A 23,343-nucleotide genomic window follows, 5' to 3' on the forward strand; every position below is an offset into this window, starting at 1 on the left:
CCAGAGACAACACAGTGGCCTGACCGACTGCACTGGCTGACATTGAGGAAATGAAGCGTGCGAGGAGCGCTCCCTTGTCATTATCATTCACCCTCTTCACACACTCACACACGCACGGGCGCACACACACACACACTCACCCACAAGCCCATACACTCACAACAATGCGCAAACACATTAACTCACTCCCCGTGCACATACTTTCTGTCCCACACACACACACACACACACACACACACACAGAGTGTATCTCCTAATTAGATCCTCGGTGTTGGAGTTGGCCTTGGTTAGGGCCAGCAGGATGGGGAGCTGGCCTATATCTGCCGACAGGAGACAGATGCAACCACAGAGCCCCACTCAGCACGAAGCACCACATACTGGCTGTGCTCCCTATTCTTGATTACTGATCATTATCTTACACAAAGGAGGGAATATCATTTCAAGACAAATTGGCACACCGGGGGCATGAGGGCAGCCAGCGACAAACAATCCCACCACAACGTGCTCGGACAGCAAAATAACTCTGTTGTTTTCCCCCGTCCTCACGCCGCGCGAGCAATTTAGAAACTTTCGCTCGCTGTTAAATTGTCAAAGAGTCAGCACGCGTCTTTTTAAATGTTGAAATCTCTTCTGTAGTTTGCTCGAAAGACAGGTGAACGAATACAGGTTTCTGGAGTTGTTTCAACCGGGGAAGGTGAACCCACAACCCCAACCCTCTTCTCCACGCGCGTATACGTCGCAAACCCAAATATCTGCAGCGTGTAAATTATTGAGGCGAGCAGAGGGAGGCGGCGAGGAAGGTTGAGTCCTCAAGATCTGAATGTAGCGAGTCAGGAGCGCAGATAGCCCAGCAGGTATGACTCACTGCCTCAGCCTGGCTCAATATTCTCATCATTCATACTCTCCCACCGAAGGAAGCCTTCTCCCCGTACCTGCTCTATTTATTGACTGTGACACGGTGTTATTGTGTCCATAACACAACAGTCAGCGTCGCGGTTGCTTTGTAATTGAATTCCGAGGGGCCTTTTACGGTTTCATGAATAGGGCGTAATGCGTTGTATGTTATGTTATAAATGACGAGATACTATAGATGCCATCGCCGTGCCCTTGAGCGGGAGGATACACACGTGTTCGCAAACAAGCACACGTTTCCACGCACATGCCGAAGCCACACTGTGTTGCTTCAGTGGGCTGATGGTACGTGGGTACACAGAGGCAGTGAAGTGAGTTATGATGGATAGCAGGACCTCTGGGCTGAGAGCCAGATAGAGGGAGAGAGATAGAGAGAGAGAGAGAGAGAGAGAGAGAGAGAGAGAGAGAGAGAGAGAGAGAGAAGAAGAGAGGAGAAGAAATAGACGGCAAATGAACAAGAAACAGGTTTTTGGAAAGAGGGCAGAGAAGGAAAGCAAAAAAGCAAAACGAGAGGAGGGAAAGGGAGGGTTTGAGAGACAGAGAGTAGAGAGAGGAAAGAAGGAAGGAGGACTAGAGAGAAAACAGAAAAAAAAGAAATGTAGCTGGAGATAGGGACGTCAGGAGAAAAAGTGAGTGGAGGGGGGGGGGGGGGAGAGAATGAGGGGGAGCGAGAGTGAGAGTAGAAGCCGGGCGGAGGTAGAGCGGGAAAAGAGTGGGAGGGGAAGTTAGAGAGAAAACAAGGATACAGAGAGAGAGAAAAGGGGGAGGGGGGAGGGGGGACGCGTTTCACGTAGGAATGTGACAGCGCTCACTTCCTGGGAGAGAGATGGGACACACTCGGCTCCGGGATTCAGGGAGACGGAGGGGAGCGCGAGGAGGAAGGGCGGAACGGTAAACAGCCGCGCGGGCCTCAACGCCATTGTCTCCAGCCGTGGATCCTGAACGCAGTCAGCCCAGCGCACACACAGCGGCCCACCGGCCTGGGGGAACAGCACAGTGGAGGAGAGGAGGAGGTAAGCCGCGGTACCTCCGGCTGGAAGGTTACGCTTGCTTTACTGGATGTGACGGGGCACTAGTGATTCATATAGATTGGCCCGTGGGCTTGCGGACAGGTAATGCCATTTAAATGGAAAGTCAAGTTTTGCTCAGTCGTCTGTGTTACGATGTCAAAGGTGCATGCAATACGGTTATTGGGGGAAATGCTCCTTTTTTTCCCCGTCTTGTGCTATTCGAAGTCATTTGTTATTCAAATGAAGCGGAGAAACGGCAGGGTTTGGACTCGTGTGCTGCACACAACTGTTTATGGGATTCAGACTCAAACAAACTCAATTCTGGAGTTCCACTTCTAACAGAAACGACTCGAACTGTTCAACTCCTGTTCTACCTGCTGTGAACAGAGAGTCATTCCCAGCCTCAGTCTCCCACGGTGTTTGATGGCGTTTCAGGACCAAGCAGGCGAACACAAAACGGCTTCCCGTGGTGTAAGAGTGGCCCTTTGCGATCCTAAAACAGCCTCGACACCCTAGGTGTGGCCTGCGATCTCTCCGAAGCTCTTCTCGCCGCTCATTTGAAGCCACCCTCCCCTTTTTGTGCGAACCAAGTTATGTCAGTTTACTGACAGGGCCGTGGCACCTGTGTACAGGCTTGTTTATGTGCTGGAACCTGTGGCCGCGCAAAGGTGGGGTTACACGCACGCAGGCTACGATGACTAACTGAGACAGCGGGATGATCCCAGGCACCTGTCCAGGCATGTTCACCCCCCCCCCCCCGCCGGCCAGCCTTTGCGAATGCAGCCCGGTTCTTCTCCAGGGGAGGCGGAGGAGAGACCGACCAGGGGGAGTGGGTGTGGGGAGAGAGAGACCAGGGGCTGTCCCCGGAGCGGAGGTCCGGAGACAGCCGCTCTTGTCTCTCCGCGGTGCTGGGTGTTTCCAGCTGCAGGCTGCAGAGTGGGGATGAAACCGTTAAAACCTGCTAAAAAAGACGATCCCCAAAATAGCTGGCCCAAATACCCAAATACGGGTTAGTCTGCGGTGCGCAAGCCCAGACGGGCAAATGCTGTGGTGAGGGTATTGTTGTTCGGGTTCTCGCCATTAGCGAGTCCACACCTCCTAAAACAGGTACTCACAGGGAACGTCAAATGTCAACCGACAAATACATCACAGGCCAATATATCACCGTACGGGAGCGCTAATGGGAAGGACTGTTATTGTGATGTTTCTGGCTTGACTCCTTAAGGTTGACCTAGGGAACAGAAGTGACCAGGCTCACAGTCAACATGGGACGGTCAGGGAACAGGCACAAGTATTCTATTCACATAGAGCATTTGGAATGACCTCTCAGCAACCGGCTGTCTGTGTGTGTGCGTGTATGTGTGTGTGTGACTAATGACCACTTCAGATTATAGGAGACGGTTTTTGCTCCAGTCTGACAGGTTTATCGCACAGTCTTCAGCAGGCAGGCCAGAGACGATGAACCTTGACAATAGCCCGATTCTCCACCAGCCCAGACGCAACAATCGACCTGGGCCTCATAGCCGGAGAAACACACTTGGTTTTTGTGTGTCACCCCTCTATATCAACAGCCTTGTAGCGTATTATCTCTGGAACGTTCTGGTAAGATCCACACCAGACCTGCTTGACTGTGCCTATAGATCTTGGACAGGGCCCGTGCATGATGTAACATGGTTCAAAACCAATTTCCGTGTTATCATACAAGCAGCATATACAAATGGAAGTTGAATTTTGACATATTCACTTAAACGACATGCAAGATCTAACTACCCATGGGGAACGGCAACATGGCATAACTAAATGAAATAACTATAAATACTTTTGCATGTCTCGATGCATTTTCACATTGTCATTTCGAGTCTAACTCCATGGCGAAAGCCCGAGAGGTCAATATTTCATGATTACGTCGGAGCCTGCTGATCTGTTGCACCTAATGGACATTCACAACTCTCTAAGACAGTTTCTGGAACTATTCCAGGCACTCCGGTGCTTGAGAATGTGAAGCGTCCAGCTATGGGACGCTAATTGGTCAGGAGTGAGGACAGGGGTTCGATTAGGAAATGTACAAGCACATTGAAACATTGAATCTGCTTGCTCTAAGCTCATTCACAGGCGTCACTTTTGCAGCCTTGGCCCTGAGGTCAGGGACTTTATTTAGACTCCATTAAAGACACATTTTACCTGAGCGCACAAACCAGCTGTCACATGTATGCTAATAGTTCCCCTTGGATCCACCAGTCATTGACTGCATACCCAGAAGAACACAATAAGTCAAATGGACACCCCGGCAACGGTTGATCGTCTCCTGGTCCTAATGTCTCATTTAGATGCGTTGAATACAAACCTGAAAGCATGCTATCTTCAATGGGTGGCTCCCATTAAAAGCTAAAGAAGGATAAGTTAGGGCCATGCAAATGTGTTGAAAGGCACTGGCGTTGCATCGAGTGTTTTCATGCACTCTTCACCTCGACTATTCATGTAATCTTGCTCCGTAATCCACTGAAGAGACTGTTGAGCCACACTCAAGGGCCGTGAGATTGTCTTGCAGGTTGATTGACGCCAAAGCCAAGCCTGCCTCCTGTGAGAGACTGTTGAGGTGCTGTTGAAACATGACTAGAGTGCAGTGCGATCCCAGTGCTTAATGAAAAGTAGTCATGTGAGCGGACTTTGCGGTTAAAGTTTTGACGCGTCGTCCTTTTTCGTTCTCAAACATCATAGTTCTGCACACACACACACATTCATACAGATCTGCCTGAAGCTTAAGCCCTCTTCTCTGGTTGGGAATAATGAGTGTGGGGGGGGGGGGGGTATTCACCTCTCAGCTCCGAGGGTTCACTCACTCATGGTCTTCTTACTAATGCACTAAGTGGCTTATCCAATTTGCTGCCATTGTATGCTCTGTCTCTGCATGTGTATCAGTGCATTTGTGCGTGTGTGTGTGTGTGTGTGTGTGTATGTGGGTGGGGGGGTGAGTGTGTGCAGATGTGTGTGTCAATGCCTGTGTTGGCGCCTGAGTCTGTGTGTGTGCGTCTGTGTGTCTGTTTCTGTGCGTGTATCTGTGTGTGTGCGTGTGTCTTCCCGAACCATCAGTCACAATGGAAGGTGAATTTACCAAGGTGCATTAGCACATGTCCCAAACAGACACACTGGGAGGACGAGACAAGCAGCAACGAAAAGACAATGGCTTTCTGACCAGCGTCAGAGAGGGAGGAGAGGGAGATAGCAGGAGAGAGGGAGACAAAGAGGGGAGGAAATGGAATGGAGAGAGAGAGAGAGAGAGAGAGAGAGAGAGAGAGAGAGAGAGAGAGAGAGAGAGAGAAAGAAAAAAGATAAAGGGACAACCTAGTCAATAATTCACCCCAGCACTCTGAAGGCCTTGTTGATGTCATGTGTTGTCCTTCTCTATCCTCTCCAGATAGGGCCTGAGCATGACCGGGCAGACACACGCAGATGCTAAAAGTGTAGCACCTCATTATCTCGCCTTTTCTCTTCCACTTTAGCACAGTACACAACCAAAATACAATTGGGTTTAGCATTTACAGGCTTGGCATTTTTAGCAAGAGGCTTAGCAGCAGTTTTCAAAGAATGATGTGTTATTGTCTTAATATATCTGCTATACGGTTGAAAGGAAGGGCTGATCGCAGCCGTCAACAATAGACTTTCAATAGGTTGAGTTTATTATTTCAATTTTATGGCTGTGCAGAAGGCACACATGTTTTGGGCCAGCTATTATAATGAATGGAAGAATCTAGCTGTGAAGAATTACCATAGGAAGACTGTTAATGAGGGGGTTCCATCTGGCTCTGTGGCTGTCCAGGAACAGTACAGTAGGATCACACAATGGCCACCTGGAGACAGGTATGAATCTAGTTCTTTCTAAGGCCCGTGGTGTTTGCGCCCGGCTGTGCTAATGGATTGGCTGTGCCGCGTGTTGCTGCGTGTATTCTTCCTTTCAGCTGGCCCCTCTGTGCCGCGGGGTCTTTTGTGTCACCAATCAGCTGGGGGGGGGGGGGGGGGGGGGCGCACACCCCCTCCTCCCTAACACCCCTCACACGCGTACTCACACCCCATACCCGCCCCTCCTCCCTAACACCCCTCACACGCGCACTCACACGCCGTACACCCACCCCTCCTCCCTCACCGCCCCCCCACACCCTCTCCTCCCTCACCCCCCCCCCCCCCACACACACACACACACTTTTAGATCCAGCCAGCCCAGAGACTAGGCCCTCTCCAGCAGTGACTGAGGGTGTTAAATCACGGTGCTGTCTGGAAGGTCCAGACGGTTGTTTCACATTTTATTGACTATAAAACTAGGATGAAGTACTGAAAGCAATGTTCGCCATCATAATGATATAATCACCCAATAAAGAGGCAAATTGGCTATGACAAAATACGTAAAGTTATGGGGGAAAAGGTTGTAGAGGGCAAAAGAGTGGGGTTAGCCAAACTTGAACAAAGACAACTTCAGGGAGAACAATGTGACTGATCCTACTGACTATCTTTCACCGTTTTGGTATTACAGAGAATAGTAATGGATAGAATTAAAGATCCTCCTATGTCAAACATCAAAGAGAGCACTCAGTATTGAAGGATTTTATTCTCTCCAAACTGCTGTTTGAGTTCATTGTGTATTTCAAGATGACTTTGAACGCGTCAATATTTTCGCTCGGACCTAGTAATGGATATCATCTAGGCTAATCAATATGAACCATCTGTGACTATAATATTGTCTTGATCTAATTAATATCAGACCAAAGAATCCATACCTAACATTGTAAATTATCATATTTTACCAATTCATTTTGGCAGTGCATTGTTAACTGTTGTTTGTACAGCCCCTGGCACCAATTTACACTATTTTATATCAATTCCTCCATGCAAGTCTTTAGTTTCAGTATTTCAGCCATGGGCCTAATGGCCCTTTTGTCTCCAGTCTCTTATGTTGCCTGAGCCCTGCCAGGCCCAGGCTAGCAGAACAGCCACGAGAGCAGCTCCAAACCTCTCCGAGCGCTGCAGTGCTAAATCACTCACCCTGGAGCCTGGGCCACTCACTCCAAAGAGGTACCGTTTATTTAACGCTCCAATGTGGCAATGGTCCGTTTGGGGCGGGGGACAAATCAAGTGTGGGGGAGAAGAGTCTGCACAAAGAGCGGCACCCTTCAACAGACAAAGAGACGGAGGGAGAGAGGGAGGGAGAGAGAGGCCACTCTCTCTCTTCAGGCAGAGTGGTGTTTGTTCAAGGAGGGGTGGAGGGGAGAGAGGGGAGGGAGGGATGGGCAGAGGGGGTGCGATGACACAGTTCGTCGATGGAGAAGGGGCGGGCTGGAGGGGTGGCTGCTGTCGGGGGAGATAGGAAGAGTGAGCGGGGGGGGGGGGGGGGGGGGGTGCCAGTGGGGGCGTGAAGGATCCATTGTGAGGACTAGGAGTTAATCACTTGAGCGGCACACGCCGGTGTAAGGGAGCACATGTTGTACACCCGTTCCCCTGGGGCGGGGGGCCCCCCTCCTCCTCCTAGCCCAACCTCCACACAACGCCCCCCCCCCCCCCCCCTTATTCCCACTGCAATTTACATGGCAGTTATGCAAAAGGTCCCGCTCGACAGACCAAAGACCCACCCCCCTCGGAACGGTTCCTGGGTGGGGAGATAGTGCTCGCGGGCTTCGTGGTTCATTCAGGGACATGCGCGCACACCTTCACACACGCGGGCAGCAAACACACGGTTGGACTCTCAGCGCCACCAGGATCAGAGGGATTTGCTTTTGCAGTAGCCTGCTAGACGGACGCGTCGCTGTGGCAGTAAGTCATATCTATTATCACCAGGGTAATAACTGTGGAGCATAATTGTGAAAGAGATGGACGAAACGCGGTGGCAGACAGACTTGCAGAGCAGACAGATTCAGGAAGGGACTCATTGAGTCGGAGGGATGCCAGAGGTTGTTTACATCAGTGGCATGTGGTATTTGTTCTGTACTTGCGCAGGTACGGATCAAAGCCATCCATGTTTTCTGGCGTCGCCGTGCACACCCTGGAGACGTGCGTTACTTTCTTCCAGCGTGTTCTCAGTCTTGAATTAAACAGAAGATGCATTTTTATCTGTTGACGGGCTGCGTTAGATAAAGGCCAGATTCACACTGTCTGTGGAGATTCAACCCTCTTTATCCACTGAAAATGTAGCTGTGGTTTATATTGCTGAAAGTGATACGACAAGCCGAACAACAGAATGAATAATTACAGGCTTTTGTTTGTTTGTTTGTTTGTTTATCATTGTTATCGTGCCATATTTTATGATCCGTGTCACAATTCCTGTCACTGAAACCGATCCATGGGCTCCAAGCTCCAATCATGTACAACAATAAAAGTGACAGTTTCTTTCAGCCACAAAGATGATTAGCAACGCTTTGACCCACAACCACATACCACTAACTGTGGTTATTATGGCTGGCCGGTCGCTCGGCTTTTGTTCCTGGGGATATTATGGGATGCTTAAGGGATGGGGACCAGGTGGTACGGGGAGCCTGGAGACCAGAGCAGTCACTTTGGAGCCCTCTGCTCCTTCGGAACAAGGGAAAGCTGAAAGGCATCGTTTCTGTTCCCCTGTGGAATTGAGATCAGGGCCGGTAACATCTGGGCCATAGTATCTTCCGCAGAAAAGAAGAATGGGTGTATAATGGATGTGCGAAGCACGACCAACTGAATTTGCAAAGGGATACAAGGTTCCATAAAAAACTCCAGCATTGTTGATTTATTTGTCGATTATTCTCTATGAAAAGGATTTTCTAATATGCTGTTGATTTCTCTTGCTCATGTGAGCAACACGATCAACACGCAAGACTGACAGGAATCAGGATAAATGTAATACGCCTAGTCATAATGACGTTATTTGGTCGCATGCCAAGTGTTGAGTACTTGCAATGTGATGAGCTGTTCGTGAAGGAGGAGGACAGCCAACTGGTTATTTGTCATATCTGTCGGGCTGAACGACCAAGTGATGAATATACAAAGCTAGGCGTATCGCCAAGGTTTTGCTTGTTTGTTTCTTTGTAAACCTCATCTGCTATAAGCAACGCTTTGGAGAGACTGCAAACTTCAATAAAAAAATGGGACAACATCAAAAAGTTTGAATGGTATACTGGAAGAAAAACAAGAACACACATTTAAATGGGTCATACCATGTGAATTTTTGGGGGAACAATTATTCCCATGTGTGAGGGGTGTAGTCTAGCTTGAAGTAGTAGTCATATTGTCAATTATCGTTTGATTGTGTCATCTTTTTACCCATTTATCATGACTCATCTAAAGGGCACAAAGAAACTACTGGTCATGTAGGCAGATTGTGCAACACGTAACCTACACCACTACTACAAAACACTGCCTGTAAATCCAGCCCTCGTAATCCAGCCTGTTTTCCTGTCTGCAGATGGAGACGTCGAAAGTTCCCCTCAGGAACCACGCGTCCAGCTCTCTCCTCGAGACCAACTAACCTTTCCGGGCCCTTTCCTCCTCCGACCCTTGCTCCTGAAGGGCCATGGGAAGTGTCAGCAGCTTGATATCCGGCCACAGCTTCGACAGCAAACACTGCCGTGCTTCCGAGGTGCGACTGAGGAAGGGCACCCATCACAAGAAGACCAGTCGCGGCGTGGACGGCCTGTCCAAATACGGCTTCGCCCAGGGCCCCTCCGCCAGCCACGCTCCCAAACCGCCGTCCCTGTCCCAGGCAGGCAGGAGCGAGGACTTCTTCTACATCAAGGTGGGCCACAAGGCCAGGGCGGCCCACTACAGAGGGAGCCCGGCTCCACCGGAGGACCGCGGAGGGGAGGCACAGGCCAATCTGGACCCCGGGGGGGGGCTGCCCCCTAAACTGCTGCCCGTGTCCGGCCTACTGGAGAGGGTAAGCCACCGTTTCCGTAGGCGATTGTTCACTTTTGTATGCAAAAGGTTTGTGGTGGTGAGGTGGTACCATAGCAAGCTTTACGGTTGCAATCCATCCCGACAACGGTGCTATCAGTCAAACCTTCTCCGACAGCAGTGTGTGTACTTTACTGAAAGCTGATGAGAAAGCAGACCTAATATGTTAAAGATCAGACAAGCAGAGCACCCAGTCACCTTAACCAGTAGTGAAACTCGTGCCTTTGTCTTTTTAATCAAATAACTCCCTCCAAGATTAATGACTAAAGAATGCCTTGATCTTCAGAGAGATGTCATCCGTTGCCAGGGATAAGCAAACCCCAGCTCCCCGAATAGGCTTGTATGCTTCAAGAGGGGAAGGCATCCCAATTTACCAGAAGGCATGAAGTCACTGGGCAGGAATGCTGAGTCCACAAGCTTACCTCTCACACTTCAACAGAGCCACACATTATTAATATCACAGAGCAGGGCTATTCATCTTCTCACAGACAGGACATGAGGGGCAGCAGAGGCGGAGGGTGGTGGTGGTGGCGGTGGAGGAAAGAGGATGTAGCTAGTGGCGTTCACACAGATGGGACAGTGGCTGTGAAACGTCTTTTTTTTTTTTTTTTTTTTTATGACTGTTTCTCGTTTTGTGCTTGACTCTGCTATATCAGAGTCTTCTTTTACGTGCCCAACAGCTGGAGAAAATAGCTGCTGGTGCCTTTTTTTCCCTTTGTAGTACCAAGACAAGCCTTTGGTGTATGAAAGACACAATTGTTTTAAGGAGAAAACAACTGTCGTTGATCGACCACTTGTGTTGTAACTTGTCCCTCCGCCAGAGTATTGAGAAGTCACTCATCCGCCCAACAGCCTTCAAGCCTGTCATCCCTAGGAGTACATCAACCTCCGACGCTATCGACTGCCCGGACCGTGTCCTCCTCGGCCCCGCCGAGCGAACCGCCAGGGACTCGCCCGGACACAAGCAGGACACCCTCTCAGGGACTCTCTCAGACTCGGGGAGGAACTCCATGTCCAGCCTGCCCACTCTCAGCACCAACGGCAGCCTGAGCGCCTCGGCGGGTCCCCCGCCTGACCACGCGGGGGGCTCAGCCGGGGGCCCCGGCGTGACCCCCGTCTCCCACTCCAACGTGCCCCTGTGGACCAACAGGCACTGCGTCCGGGGCTTGGGACCGAGCGACGGAGGGGCGTTCCCGCCGCGAGCCGACGGGAACTCCGCCGTCTCGCCCAAACCCACGGCCAGCCCCCTGCTGGAGGAGAGGGGCGGCGGCCTCCGCTCCCCCATCACCCCGGACGACTCGCTGATCGAGCGGCTGGAGCAGCGCCTCCTGGAGCGGGAGACGGAGCTGCAGGAGCTGCAGGTGAGCTTCGAGGACAAGGAGGAGGGCACCTGCCGGCTGTTTGAGGAGAAGCAGCGCTACTGCGCGGAGGAGATGGAGGGCCTGAAGGAGCGCTGCTCCACCAAGCTCCGCCAGGTGTCCCAGCGGGTGGCGCGGAGCCAGCAGGCGCTGCAGCTGCAGCTGGGCCAGCTGGAGACGGACAAGCGAAGGCTGCAGGACGAGCTGGCCCAGGTCGCCCGGGAAAAGGAGCTGGCCGAAGTCAGGCTGAGGTCGTACGAGTCGGAGCAGCTGGCTCCGGCCTTGGAGGAGACCCAGTGGGAGGTGAGTCCGAGAAGGGCCCGGTTAGGCCCGATCGTGGGGGCAGGGTGGAGGGGTCGGGGGTCGGAGGTGCGTCCCGTCAGATGACGGTGGTCTTCTGAACCTGGGTTGCGTCTCGCGCGGGCGACAGGAAGTGACTTTGTTTTCTTCTGCCCACGTGCAGGTCTGCCAGAAGACGGGAGAGATTTCCCTGCTGAAGCAACAGCTGAGAGACTCCAAGGCGGACGCCGCTCACAAGCTGAACGAGATCGTCACTCTTAGGGCTTTGCTGAAAGAGACCAGAGGCAAGATGGAGGTTCTCGAACAGCAGAACAAAGAGCACGAGGAGAGGATTCATTGTCGGACGGTGGAAGTTGAGGTACAGAGCCAGTTTAAACTAAATTGGGGAATCACTTCTCCCTGGCTGCTTTTGTCACCAAACAGATAATGTTAAATGGATTTTAAGATAATGTACCATTACATTCTGTTGTCAGGTGTGCCAAAATGAGCTTCAGCGCAAGAAGAATGAGGCCAACCTGCTGAGAGGGAAAGTGGGCAAGCTGGAGACAGACATCCAGGGCATGAAGCACGATCTGGCCCTGGCAAAAGAACAGAGACATCAGCAAGCCCTGAAACTAGAGGCCCAGGCTCTGGCTCAGGTCCAGGCCGCACAACAGCTAGGCCAGAGCGGGGCCCCATGCCAGGCCGAGGATGAGGGCGGACCCACGCCCACGGACTCCCTCCAGAGGGAGGTGGAGAGACTGAGAGGGGAGCTCGGGGAGGAGAGAGAGACTCAGGAGAGGCTGGCCAACAGCTTCGAGCAGGAGAGGCAGACGTGGAACAGGGAGAAGGACAGAGTGATCAAGTACCAGAAACAGCTCCAGATCAACTACCTGCAGATGTACAAGAAGAACCAGGACTTGGAGAGGATCCTGCAGGAGCTCACTGCAGAGCTGGACAGTCGGCCAGACCTGGCCCTGGACATCCATAGCTCAGGATTACACTATGAAGACATGATCGCCACAGAGATTTGAGACCATTGAGCAACACGCTTCGAGACACATCAGCATTGGTACTACCTTTTTCAGGGACTGAGAACAGATGAACATGACCTGATCCATTGCGATAACAGGGTATCACATCACATAATCATACCATCACCTTAAAAGCAGCACGACAACAAATGATATATCACTGCGATCCAACAAAAGCCATTTACTAAGATGATCAAGAGGGTTCAACAATGGATGTATGAAAAGTAACAGTGATAGATCCTTTCTTGTGAACTGGTCATGTATTATTGAAATCGATATCATTCCCAGGACTGTGTAAAGCAGGCGTTAAGTTTTTGTCCCCCATTATGTTTAATGGACGCAAGCAGCATTTGCAAATGTTTTTTCCCTCCAGGCAGTTTTTCAGCTGCTGTCAACTCGAGCTATTGTGATACTGCACATGTCGAGTGCTACGTAAAACGTTTCAGCTTCACAAACCCACACAACGATGCCAATCAATCCACTGAATGTATAGTATATTTGATGTCATGCGAAGGATTTTTATCCTAATATTAACGACCAAGCCGGCAGGCCGCAGTGTTGTATTGCCAAGTGTTTGAAATGACGTGGAAAGTCTAAAGAATGTACGTTGGCACGCGTCTGTTGGGACTGAACAGGAGGGTGAACGTGATCTGAAAGTACCTCGTGCCACTGAATTTCACAACTTAAGATCCATTATTTCATCGTTTCACAATCTGTCCACTTGAATACCAGTGTGTCTACCCGCCTCAATATCCTTTGCTCTATTTATTTCACAAACTGTACACACGACACAGATTTAGTATCAGAAATAAAGTCAACGTTCATAGGTGCCTATGCGTCAATGTGGTTTGTTGTCATTAGCCCCCTCCCCTCTCTCTCTAATTAGAGACACAGCAAAACTGACATCTTGGCTTGAAAACGATTATTTCTTCCCCTCGGTTATGTCACTCAAGCCTATCGTGAGACCACTGCCCTCCCCCCTCCCGCCCCCCTACCTCAGAGCCCAGTCTGATTGGGGCCAATCAAAAATGAAATCAAATTAAGTCTCATTGTTGGGGCATGCATGGCTGACATGGGGACAATGTGGCCACCAGAATGAGAATATAATAAGTCTAAATGACTAGGGATTTGAATCTTTATCTGATCTGGCAGGCCTGCAATGCTAGCCAATAGAAACCCAGATCCCAGAGAAGACGAAGAGCATTCAGTACTATATAATAATTTTAAAACATTTAAAAATTATTTTTAAAGAACTATAGCAGGTCTGATGTGGTAGTATATGATGAGAGAGAGGGACAGCACCTCTTGTCTGTCCAGTCTGGGGTTGTTATTGGACAACAGCAGTTAGACAGCCGTCACGGGATAGGGTGCTAGTGCAGCCACATCATGCTGTGATTCTGACGACCAGCCAACAGGAACACAATGGCCAGTGAATACATTAGGGAAGCTAGGGACATGGTCCTCATACAAAAAAAGGCTACGGCTGCCATAGCTGCGATAATGCACATTTATATGGTGGCTGAAGTAGGAATCTATGCATTGTATATCGGCAAAAAGGAAAGAAATTGCCCTGCAATCATCGCAAGAGGCGGTACATTTAAATCAGTACAGAAATATATGTTGGGTTTTCATTAGTTGGGTCCAGGGCCCTTCAGATCAACTGTCTCCAGATTGTTCCTCTGCAGTTCCATAATAAACAATGTAATTGTGGAGGGAGTCCCACAGGGTCCCACTAGGCACAGCCCTCTGTCGCTGGCTGGCTTCAATAGGCACCCGGGGGGGCCTGGGCCCTTTGTCTGAATATCAGTCTTGCCCAGGGGGACTTGATGGTTGGCCGGGAAACCATCTGGTAATCCCCCCCCCTCCCTCCCTCCATGGCCTGGTCTAAAAGCCCCTATTCCAATAAGGGAGTTATTATTCAAGTCCTTGAGGGAGGGGGACAGCAGGAATACCAATTTAAACCTCACTGTTCATAATGAGTTAATTCGCTTTATCTTTCAGTCAGTATGGCTTCAGTTTTATCTTTTTATGTAGCTGGACAGGACATTTTATTATTAATGTTGACCGTTTCAGTCTTCTTACTAAATTAAGAAGAATTAAATTATTTACATTTAGTAAAACTGCAACTAAGATGTTTTCTAAAACACTTTGCCCATTATTTTTTTCAGAAATAATCAGCATCATCCTCACTGTCTAAATAATCAACAATAATGTTTAATTTACAGCATTTTTTCCAAATATTTTTATTTAACAATTTATGTATTTAACAATGTACATATTTGTTGCAAATATACTGTACATCAGAGGGATTAATTGCAGTAAATTCAGAAGTCCTATAGTTCAGTATTATATGAATATGACAGAATCACCCATATTAATGCACCCAATAATTGTCAAGAGAAGATTGTAGACAGTAATTGACAGTGACTTGAGGGCATGAAACCAATACACAATCCAAACTGAAAATAAACATGGGGTTGATCCCCCTCAGTGGAATGCTGTGGATTACAATACCCCAGATAATGAGACTCATAAGGTAGATTCAGGATACTGTACATACTCTACTCTGGACACGGTTTATCCTAAGATTTAGGTTGATTCTATAGTGTAAATGGTCAGGGTTTGATCTATTTGTATGTATGTTCTTAGCAAGCTGCGATCACACACATCATTTCTGTGTGCCAGTTACTGCACACTGTGAGTCTTATATACAGTACGAGTAGTAACTACTTTGGAAGAGCATGTGATTTCTTGTCGGGGTGTCTTACTGTTATGCAGATCTTCTTTGGCAAAATCTTTATCGGATGCTCATTCCGAAATATTGGAAAGACTTTGCCAGTGAATGTTCTCAAAATAGTGTGTAGAGGTGTGTTATTGTCAGAATCAAAGAATGACAGCTTGCCTTTGTTCCAGTCCAGGACCACACTGATCCTTTGAGGTTTTGGATAAATGTTATGCCTTAGCTGAATTTCACCCTCATCAGTGGAGCATTCAAAATACGTTTCACAGGCATGCATCATAACCCAGGTGTTATTGTCAGTGGCCACGCCTACCCTCCAATAATAACTGTCCCCAACCTCTACCTCCCAGCTGTGAGACCCTGAGCTGAAGCCCTCAGAGCCCAGTACATCCCCACCACTATACTCATTTGGGTTAACAGGACATGGTTGTTTATGATCAACGCTGAAAGATGTCAAATCTTCAGACAGACAGGTATACTTACAAGCTGTATTTGGATCCAATATGACAGGACCTGAACAGAGAACAACAAATAGGAGTAAAGATTAATAATGCCACTGTGCTTATGTAGTTTTATAAATGAAAAGGTATCCCTGACACCTGGGATATGTATGGGTCTTTTCAAGGTATGTTAGGTTCAATTTGTCTACTAAAGGTTTCTAATAGGTAGATCCCAGTACATTGCACCGTTTCATTAAAGTTTTTATATGTATTGCATTCAGCTGTGCACTGCATGTATTGGCAATATCTTATATATATTTGAGAAATTGTCTTATCATTATTTAAACAATGGGATCGATTGCTTTTGCTGTTCAGTTCAATAATTAATTTTAATAAGCAAATATTGCTGTCAACCAAATACTCACTGTATGTCACTATCTTTTGCATCTTCTCCAAAACTCTGAATGGCAAGTTGCCGAGGTGGTTGGCAACGTTTATCAGCGTCCCTGAACTTTTTGGGGGGTTGGGCTGGGTGGTCTTGGCAGACGCTCTGAAAGAATATTGAATCATTATGGGGTTGCACCACATATAGAATCATCTAAAAAGGATAGCACTTACCTGTCCATAGTAGCCTTGAAGTTCTACGGAGGAATAAGGAATATGGATCATTTATATAATATGGAGCAAAAAAATGCACTCACTTCAATGGACCTGTTGATATAGTATTATTTACCTTCAGGAAGGAGATGTGTGTGGCTTTCACCTCGTCAGATATGCATTTAATCATTTCTGAGAGGGAAGCTATCTCTCTGTCTACCTTTGCAATCTCATTCTTCATTATTTGACTCTTTAGCATCTCTTCTTTCCTCAACATGTCTATCCTGGTTGCTTCTTCATTGCGAAGAAACTGATAAAGCTTTTTGAAGTTATCTTTTATCTTCCTTTCAGTGTCCTGGGCTTGGATCTGGAGGATGAAGTCGATTATTTATAATACATAATATATATTTATATACCCCTGCGCTAAAGTTTTCTACTGGTAAGAGTACACATTTGTATGATTATTGAAATGTCCTACCGGGATATATTTTGCAGTTTTATTAGAAGTCAATTTGAGTTCTTGGAACAGCTTCAGTTTACACTGTAAATCGTCAAGCACTGTCAGAAGTTCAACCTGCAATTTCAAATGGTTAAAAAAAAAAAACTTTTTACTCCGATACTTGGTTCCAAGCTATTTTAAAATACCTTTGTGGCTTTATACAGTATGAGTGTGCGCAATGTTAGAATTTCCGCTTGCATTCACAGAATTGTCCAAACAACTCATATCCTGCGCTACAGAAATATAATGTAAACCAAATAAACAAATTTAGTTGTTCTTCAAGTTCAAGTCATATTTTCAAAAATATTTCCGTCGACCTTACCTTGTGATCTTGTACAGCTTCATTTATGGGTACGCAGTCGTGCTTCTTATGAATTCTTGAATCTCGACACACCACACAGATGGGCTGTTTATCCTCCAAACAGAAGAGCTTCAGTTTCTCACCGTGCAGACTGCAAAGAACGTCACATCCTTCTACAGCGATCCGACTTTTTTCTTGTAAAAAGGCCTCACTAAGATTCCTTAAAGCCAGGTTAACAGGGGGGTTTGCCATTGATGATATCTTCTTGCACACCGGGCAACTCTGGGATCCTGTTTGTCGCCACCATTCCTCCTGGCAGGCTTTACAGAAGCTATGGCAACATGGCAGGAGGACAGGGTCCTTAAAGACGTCACAGCAAATAGGACAGGTGAGGTCCTCTTCTGGAAGGAATGGTCTGGCAGCCATTTCTGAACTCCTTTTGGAAAACAGACTTGTTTAACCTTACTGGTGAATTAGTAAATGTTTTGAAGGTACAAAATCTATTTAAAAGAGTTCAAGAGGGTTATATAAGGTGTTCTTATAGAGTCTGAACAGGTACTTCTTCAGACCTTCAGTGACTGGGTGGCGCATCTAGCTCAACAAGGATCTTCTTTCAATCCAGGTGAACATTGACGGGGAAGGACCGCAGGCTGGAAGAGGGAACCTCTGGCGCTGGATGCAGGAAGTGCAAGTTGTCCTGCCACAGAGCAGAGGCATATTTAACATTGTGTTTAGGATTTTCAGTAAGTCTTTCACACCCTGTAACCTGACTTCTTGGCAACCCACAGACAGACTCTCTCTGTAGCATTAGCCTACAGTGTTGTTTCTCGGTGTCCCCTATCTTTGTAACTTCTCTGCATGCACTTTGGTACAGTATGGCCAATAATGAACATACAAACTTCGTGTTTCGTGTGATAATTTTTTATGATGAGACTAAAACGAAATAACAAGTATTTAAAGTATTTCAATTAGTATTTAAAACGACGAGGGTGCAATTAAATGTTGTATTGCTATCTTGATCCACCTATGGCCAGATAGACAGACCCATACTTTCCTAAAAAAAAAGTAGCCTAGCATTAGGCTACACTCCACTTTCCACATTCATTACACTTTGAGTGGAAATGTGCGAAATTAACTAAACTATCACTTCTCACGCCTGCTTTTAAAGAGTTAATAATTTAAACGGATTGTTTAAGTCCTTACCTTGTTTTAACGTTACTTCCTGATAAGAGGTACTTATGTAAGTAAGTATGCAACGTAAACAGGTTTAACTGATTCCACATACTTTTCATCAGTGGAAAAATTTCAGGCAGACATATAAACAAGTTTCCTTTCAGATACTTCCGTAATAACCATTTCAGCTGTAACTCAAAGTGAGTCTGAGAGACACAGCTACCTCTTGTGTTCTTAAGAGAAATTACATTTTTTGTCAATACTGAATTGTTGGAATGTGAAAAATCAGGGACTAAATGAGGCAAATTAGGATTGTACTGACAGTTTTATTAGGCTTAAGGAAAGTTCCTCAAGATGCATCCAATTATGCAAGAAGCAATTCAAGGCTGAGTGTGACTTGAATCTTTCAGACTGAACTCACCAACTTAAATAGGTCTACTGTATGGGGATTTGTGAGTGGTTGTCAGCCTGTGAGTAGTACATTTACTCAGCCATTGGTTAGAAATGCAACATAAAAAGGAAATGTACTGTTCCAGTAGCCAGGGAAATACACCAGAGATGCCATTTACCTCACAAACACACATTATATAATATAGTTATATAGTAATGTGCAGTGTATCACCAAGTATAGGAAAAATCACTTGTTTCACTCATTTATTGAATCACGTTCAATAAATGTCCCTGGCACAATGGTGTTGGTTGGTAAATCATCTATTGATGCCAGAACTGGTCAGATTCCAGGTCACACACTTTCACCAGATGTTGCATTTACGCACAAATATTAAAATTGGTTACTATCCCACGTGTTTAATTGTAAGATCATTCAATCAACATGCATTATATACATAATAGCCAAATTTCAGATCAGGCCATTTTCATTCGGGCAACAAAGGGCAACAAAAAAGGGTCTATCTATGCAATAAAAAATGAACTAACTAAAAATGAAATCAACAACACAGAGCAGATTGTGTCAGATATACATACAAAAATACTTTAATTTGAAACTACTGTTGATTGATACGTTGAGGAAGAATTTATCCTTCAACACTGACTCTGTGAACTGAGACAAAGTGGTCATATCCTGAGGTGACGATGAAGCGTAGGTGTGTAGCACTGGTTCCACTGAGCTGTAAACAGACAAGAGGAACATAGCAAACATTGTGCATAAGTTACTAGTGCATTGATGTATGACCCGACTGAATACTGAAGGTCGAAGCCAACTCACTGGAATGTCATTTGTTTGAAGACCATCTTCTATGTGTTCAAATTCTGAAAAGGGATGAGTTAAAAACATATAATTATGAAGGAAAAAATCTACCATCCAGCTCAGAGTGAAATGTCTAAGTACGTTACCTTTCTCAGCAACAAACTCAAAGTTGGTAGCATCTTCTGACATGCTCTTCTCGATTCTTAGATTCTTGACTAAGAAACATTAAGAATATAAAGGAACAATTACACAAGGCCTAAAATAAATGTTACATGGCTGTCCACCTCGTCATCAGAGCTAATGTCTCTCCTCATCTCCTTTCTCGATCAGGTGTGTAGCCCACTAAAAAGATGTGTTCACTCTCACCCTACAGTTCATTACAGAAAGTGACTTATGTTTTGCTAGCTATCTAAATAGCAACTACGTCTAGAGTATAATATAATCCTAAAGTAATGAGGACGCCACTATTAAAACTCATTCATCTATGGCTTTTCCTGAATTTTAACAATACTTGAATAAGATGCTTACCGTTAAAACAATGCATTGTCACAAGGGACATTTTCGTCGACTGGGCGAAGCGAATGATGAACTCTTGAGGAAACATTCCAGTGGACATCCAGAAAGTTTCAGTGTTCCTGGTGGTGAGGGATAAATTCATAGCCAGGTTCATTTTAAATAGTCATGCAACAACTGACGTTAACCTCTGGCACTCTCCAACATATTTGACAACAAAACTAACTAGCTACTAGCTCTAGCTAGTACAACTGCAGTACAGTAGCTAGTCTAACAACTCACCCATCAATTATGTTTTCTGGGGGATGGCGCTCGTCGCTGGATGTAGCCAAGACAACGTGGGCACCTAAAGAACTCAACGAGGGATCTATCATTTTATCAGACCATTAAAAATGATGCATTCAAACCAAACAAATACATTCAAACTAAAAAAGTGCTATCTTGATAGCTAACGTCAACTCCTAGCTGGCTAAGGAGTGTCTCTGCTTGTTGCCAAGCCAACGGTTTTGTCGCAGCTTTACTTCGTCATCAACAACCATTTACGGCAGCGACGCACGTTGTCTCAGAAGATCGCAGTCAGTCCCAGCGTAGTTGTTGTAGGCAGTTCGCTAACGTGTTAGCAAGCTTTGAACTTCGAAAGGCCTGCGTCTTCATGGCGAATGGATGCACAGATGTGCTTTTTGCCCGTGGAGCAGGGCATGTAAGTTATAACTAGCTTTCATGTGTGCTAAAATGATTCGGTTATGTGGGCTGTGTTAGCATAGTAGCACAAATAGGCTGTATAACATAAGCGCATGCCGGCTTCCTAAATAAATTAGCTATCCAACTATTGATAAAACACAAAAATCGGTGGCAGACAAAAAGGTAGCAGAAATGTATTGGCCTCGGTGTCACGTTGCATTTGTTGCTCAAGCTACAAGCTAGGTAGCTGCTGATAGCCGAGCACTCAAAATATGCCATTGTCTTTATCTTTCAGAGTGATGATTCTGACATATGGGACGACACAGCGCTGATTAAAGCTTACGATAAAGCAGTTGCATCTTTCAAGGTAGCAATATTGCACCCTCAATGCATGTACCACTGCACCTACACAAACTTCTTGTCATCGACGATGGACAAATACAGCACTGTCTCCAAATATGATCAATTGTGAAGTTTCTGACGTTATCGGAATCCCTATCTGTCAAACGTTTCTTTTTCCAGACTGCCCTTAAGGGTGAAGAAGACACACCACTCACCAAGGACAATCCAGGAAAGAAACGGAAAAACGACAAAAAGAATCAGAGCAGAAAGAGAAGTAATTTCCCTCCAGAAAAAGAGGTGGGCAATAACTATTAATCAATTGCGGCGGTACGCCATTCAGTGTGATGGTCTTGCCCAACAAGGATCGGAGGGATTACAGTGGTAACAGAGTTGTAACAAGACTTGTCGTTCCAGTGGCATGTCGGGGACTCCTGCAGTGCCTGCTGGTCTGAGGATGGCCAACTCTACGCTGCCACCATCTCCACCATACATGAGAACAAGGGCACCTGCGTGGTCGTGTTCACCGACTACGGCAACCAGGAGGAGCAGAACCTCTGCGACCTGCTGTCCGAAAGCTCGGAGGTCGAGGAGCCGCCTCCAAATGTGGTGAGCCGGGTCAAAACTTCATGCTGCTGCTGTTCTCCAGGAGTCGCCATGACTCCATATTTTGGGACGGTATCTGTGCCGGTGCAGACGTTAACGGAGTGTGTGTGTGTGTGTGTGTGTGTGTCGACTGCAGGTCACCGAGCCCGAGTCCTCGACGGAGGAGAGTGACAGGTCGTCCACACATCAACGCAGTCGCCCTCAGCCGCACTCTAAACCCAAGTCCCCTAAAGCTCCTGGCACGTGGGCCCCAGGCTTCCCTGGTTTTCCCTTTCCTCCGGGCCCCCCTCCAATGCCTGGCTTCAGACCAGTAAGCACCCCCTCGCCCCACTGTTGTCTCACTGTCTATACAGAGAGTTCACAATGTTTTAGTCGCTGAATTTGCAACAAAGACGGTATCAGCGAAACGCAACTGGGCCTGAAACGGGCAGTGTAAATTGACCGGTGTCTTGTCGTGGAGATTCACACCTGTGTTGTCTTATCTTCAGGGTGCAAACAGACGGTCAGGAGGTTCTGGCTCCGCCCCTCCAGGCTGGCCTCCCATGATGGCATGCGGCCCCCCGGTAAGACACCAGGAAGTCAGCCACTGGCTTTAGCCAGGTGCTGTTATGCCTACTAGTCGTTAACACCTTTCCTCAAATCTGGCCGTTTCATCGCGGGAGCCCAGGACTAACGCAAGCTATTAGCAGGTTGCCTCACAAGTGGGCCACTGCAGGCCACATGACCAGACGTAAAGATGCCCCCTGTGTTTGTCGCTTCTCCGACAGATGATCCCTCCACCGCCCCCGATGAGCCCAGACATGGAGGACGACGACGCCATGGGCAGCATGCTCATCTCCTGGTACATGAGCGGCTACCACACGGGATACTACCTGGTACGCAAAGAAGACCCCCCCCCTCTCCCCCATTGGTTTGACCTTTTTCTGGATGTTTCGTGTGTCATGTGGAGGAGGTTTGTGGTGACGGCGTTTTCCCGTGCCTGTCTCCTCCGCAGGGCTTGAAACAAGGCCGCAAAGAGGCTGCGTCTGGAAAGAAGACTCATCACAAGTGATCTCGCCGCGATCACGTACTCGACGCAACAAGTCCACTGAGGGGAGACGAGGCTACACAGTTCTGAACCTGGAGGAAGGAACCCTGTGAACGAAATGTTACTTGGTGGTATAGATTTCCAATTCCACGTTGTTCAAGAGTAATTTTTTTATTCTTTGTAAATAAATAAAATAAAGGCTACCAAAGCACACACTTGTCTATGCTTTATTAATAAATTCTCCTTTATTACAACTGAATTATTCTATGCATGTCATATGATAATTGAAACGATAGGCTTTACACGTTGTGTCCAGTAGATGTCAGGCTAATTCTATGTTCTGAAATTCAAGGATCCATTGCATCCAAATAAATATATTTAAAAAAAACATGCAATTTTTCCAAGCCAACTAAATCTAATAGGTATCAGATACTGAATACTATTATATGTTGACATGTGGTGTTATTTCCATGCCATCTATTGCTGCTGTTGCTGATTGCCAGAAAAGTGCATATTTTCTTGCTTGGAATACCAAAATCAACAAGTCTAATTATGATTGTTGATTGGTAACTTTGCTATGTAGGACACTGGTATGCACAACAAGCCTACAACATTTTGTAAATAGCCAACCATTATTAATCACACCTCACAGTAGGCTGTCACTACATTATGTAATAAGCCTCTCTTCTCCCTGTTGGGACAAGTGAGGCCTAGGGCTG

The 23,343-nt window shown here is 47.0% G+C and overlaps 4 protein-coding genes across 5 annotated transcripts; 2 read left to right on the plus strand and 2 right to left on the minus strand.

Moving 5' to 3' along the window:
* The first annotated feature begins 1,764 nt into the window (after positions 1-1,764).
* On the plus strand, positions 1,765-13,331 carry lzts1 (leucine zipper, putative tumor suppressor 1). 2 transcript variants are annotated; one of them, XM_084690446.1, is made up of 5 exons: positions 1,765-1,925; positions 9,343-9,813; positions 10,652-11,491; positions 11,652-11,846; positions 11,962-13,331. In XM_084690446.1, the coding sequence occupies exons 2-5, from the start codon at positions 9,451-9,453 to the stop codon at positions 12,499-12,501; spliced, it is 1,938 nt and encodes a 645-aa protein (XP_084546572.1). In that variant the 5' UTR covers positions 1,765-1,925; positions 9,343-9,450; the 3' UTR covers positions 12,502-13,331. The 2 variants fall into 2 exon arrangements, with proteins under 2 accessions (XP_084546572.1, XP_084546573.1); XM_084690447.1 differs by lacking the exon at positions 1,765-1,925 and having other exon boundaries at positions 8,902-9,813.
* Positions 13,332-14,727: 1,396 nt separating this feature from the next.
* On the minus strand, positions 14,728-18,418 carry LOC146232756 (zinc-binding protein A33-like). Its single transcript, XM_084690338.1, has 8 exons — positions 18,282-18,418; positions 17,648-17,775; positions 17,100-17,514; positions 16,757-16,852; positions 16,415-16,645; positions 16,300-16,322; positions 16,107-16,231; positions 14,728-15,754 (listed from the first exon to the last, which is right to left on the minus strand). Exons 3-8 carry the CDS (start codon positions 17,502-17,504, stop codon positions 15,228-15,230), a joined length of 1,407 nt encoding a protein of 468 aa, XP_084546464.1. The 5' UTR covers positions 17,505-17,514; positions 17,648-17,775; positions 18,282-18,418; the 3' UTR covers positions 14,728-15,227.
* A 474-nt stretch (positions 18,419-18,892) lies between these two features.
* Positions 18,893-20,489, minus strand: hspb11 (heat shock protein, alpha-crystallin-related, b11). Its single transcript, XM_084690340.1, has 5 exons — positions 20,254-20,489; positions 19,987-20,093; positions 19,605-19,673; positions 19,477-19,520; positions 18,893-19,378 (listed from the first exon to the last, which is right to left on the minus strand). Exons 1-5 carry the CDS (start codon positions 20,343-20,345, stop codon positions 19,286-19,288), a joined length of 405 nt encoding a protein of 134 aa, XP_084546466.1. The 5' UTR covers positions 20,346-20,489; the 3' UTR covers positions 18,893-19,285.
* A 24-nt stretch (positions 20,490-20,513) lies between these two features.
* smn1 (survival of motor neuron 1, telomeric) lies at positions 20,514-22,835 on the plus strand. The gene is made up of 8 exons (XM_084690339.1): positions 20,514-20,671; positions 20,948-21,019; positions 21,175-21,291; positions 21,409-21,600; positions 21,734-21,907; positions 22,086-22,160; positions 22,365-22,472; positions 22,592-22,835. Exons 1-8 carry the CDS (start codon positions 20,624-20,626, stop codon positions 22,646-22,648), a joined length of 843 nt encoding a protein of 280 aa, XP_084546465.1. The 5' UTR covers positions 20,514-20,623; the 3' UTR covers positions 22,649-22,835.
* Positions 22,836-23,343: the final 508 nt, after the last annotated feature.

Source organism: Hypomesus nipponensis, chromosome 24 (assembly GCF_054491055.1).
Source record: "Hypomesus nipponensis isolate SF chromosome 24, ASM5449105v1, whole genome shotgun sequence".
In the NCBI taxonomy this organism is placed as follows: Eukaryota; Metazoa; Chordata; class Actinopteri; order Osmeriformes; family Osmeridae; genus Hypomesus; species Hypomesus nipponensis.

Bases quoted from the DNA above. Each gene is read 5' to 3' on its own strand.
- lzts1 (XM_084690446.1), top strand. From the start codon at position 9,451: ATGGGAAGTGTCAGCAGCTTGATATCCGGCCACAGCTTCGACAGCAAA. The intron at 11,492-11,651 runs GTGAGTCCGAGA...GCCCACGTGCAG, and splicing joins TGGAGGAGACCCAGTGGGAG to GTCTGCCAGAAGACGGGAGA. The intron at 11,847-11,961 runs GTACAGAGCCAG...TTCTGTTGTCAG, and splicing joins GTCGGACGGTGGAAGTTGAG to GTGTGCCAAAATGAGCTTCA.
- hspb11 (XM_084690340.1), bottom strand. From the start codon at position 20,345: ATGATAGATCCCTCGTTGAGTTCTTTAGGTGCCCACGTTGTCTTGGCT. The intron at 19,521-19,604 runs GTAACGTACTTA...ATCCCTTTTCAG, and splicing joins TGAGTTTGTTGCTGAGAAAG to AATTTGAACACATAGAAGAT. The intron at 19,379-19,476 runs GTGAGTTGGCTT...GTCTGTTTACAG, and splicing joins TTCAAACAAATGACATTCCA to CTCAGTGGAACCAGTGCTAC.
- smn1 (XM_084690339.1), top strand. From the start codon at position 20,624: ATGGCGAATGGATGCACAGATGTGCTTTTTGCCCGTGGAGCAGGGCAT. The intron at 20,672-20,947 runs GTAAGTTATAAC...TTTATCTTTCAG, and splicing joins TTGCCCGTGGAGCAGGGCAT to AGTGATGATTCTGACATATG. The intron at 21,601-21,733 runs GTGAGCCGGGTC...TGTCGACTGCAG, and splicing joins AGGAGCCGCCTCCAAATGTG to GTCACCGAGCCCGAGTCCTC.
- LOC146232756 (XM_084690338.1), bottom strand. From the start codon at position 17,504: ATGGCTGCCAGACCATTCCTTCCAGAAGAGGACCTCACCTGTCCTATT. The intron at 16,853-17,099 runs GTAAGGTCGACG...TTGAAATTGCAG, and splicing joins AAGCTGTACAAGATCACAAG to GTTGAACTTCTGACAGTGCT. The intron at 16,646-16,756 runs GTAGGACATTTC...TTCATCCTCCAG, and splicing joins AAACTGCAAAATATATCCCG to ATCCAAGCCCAGGACACTGA.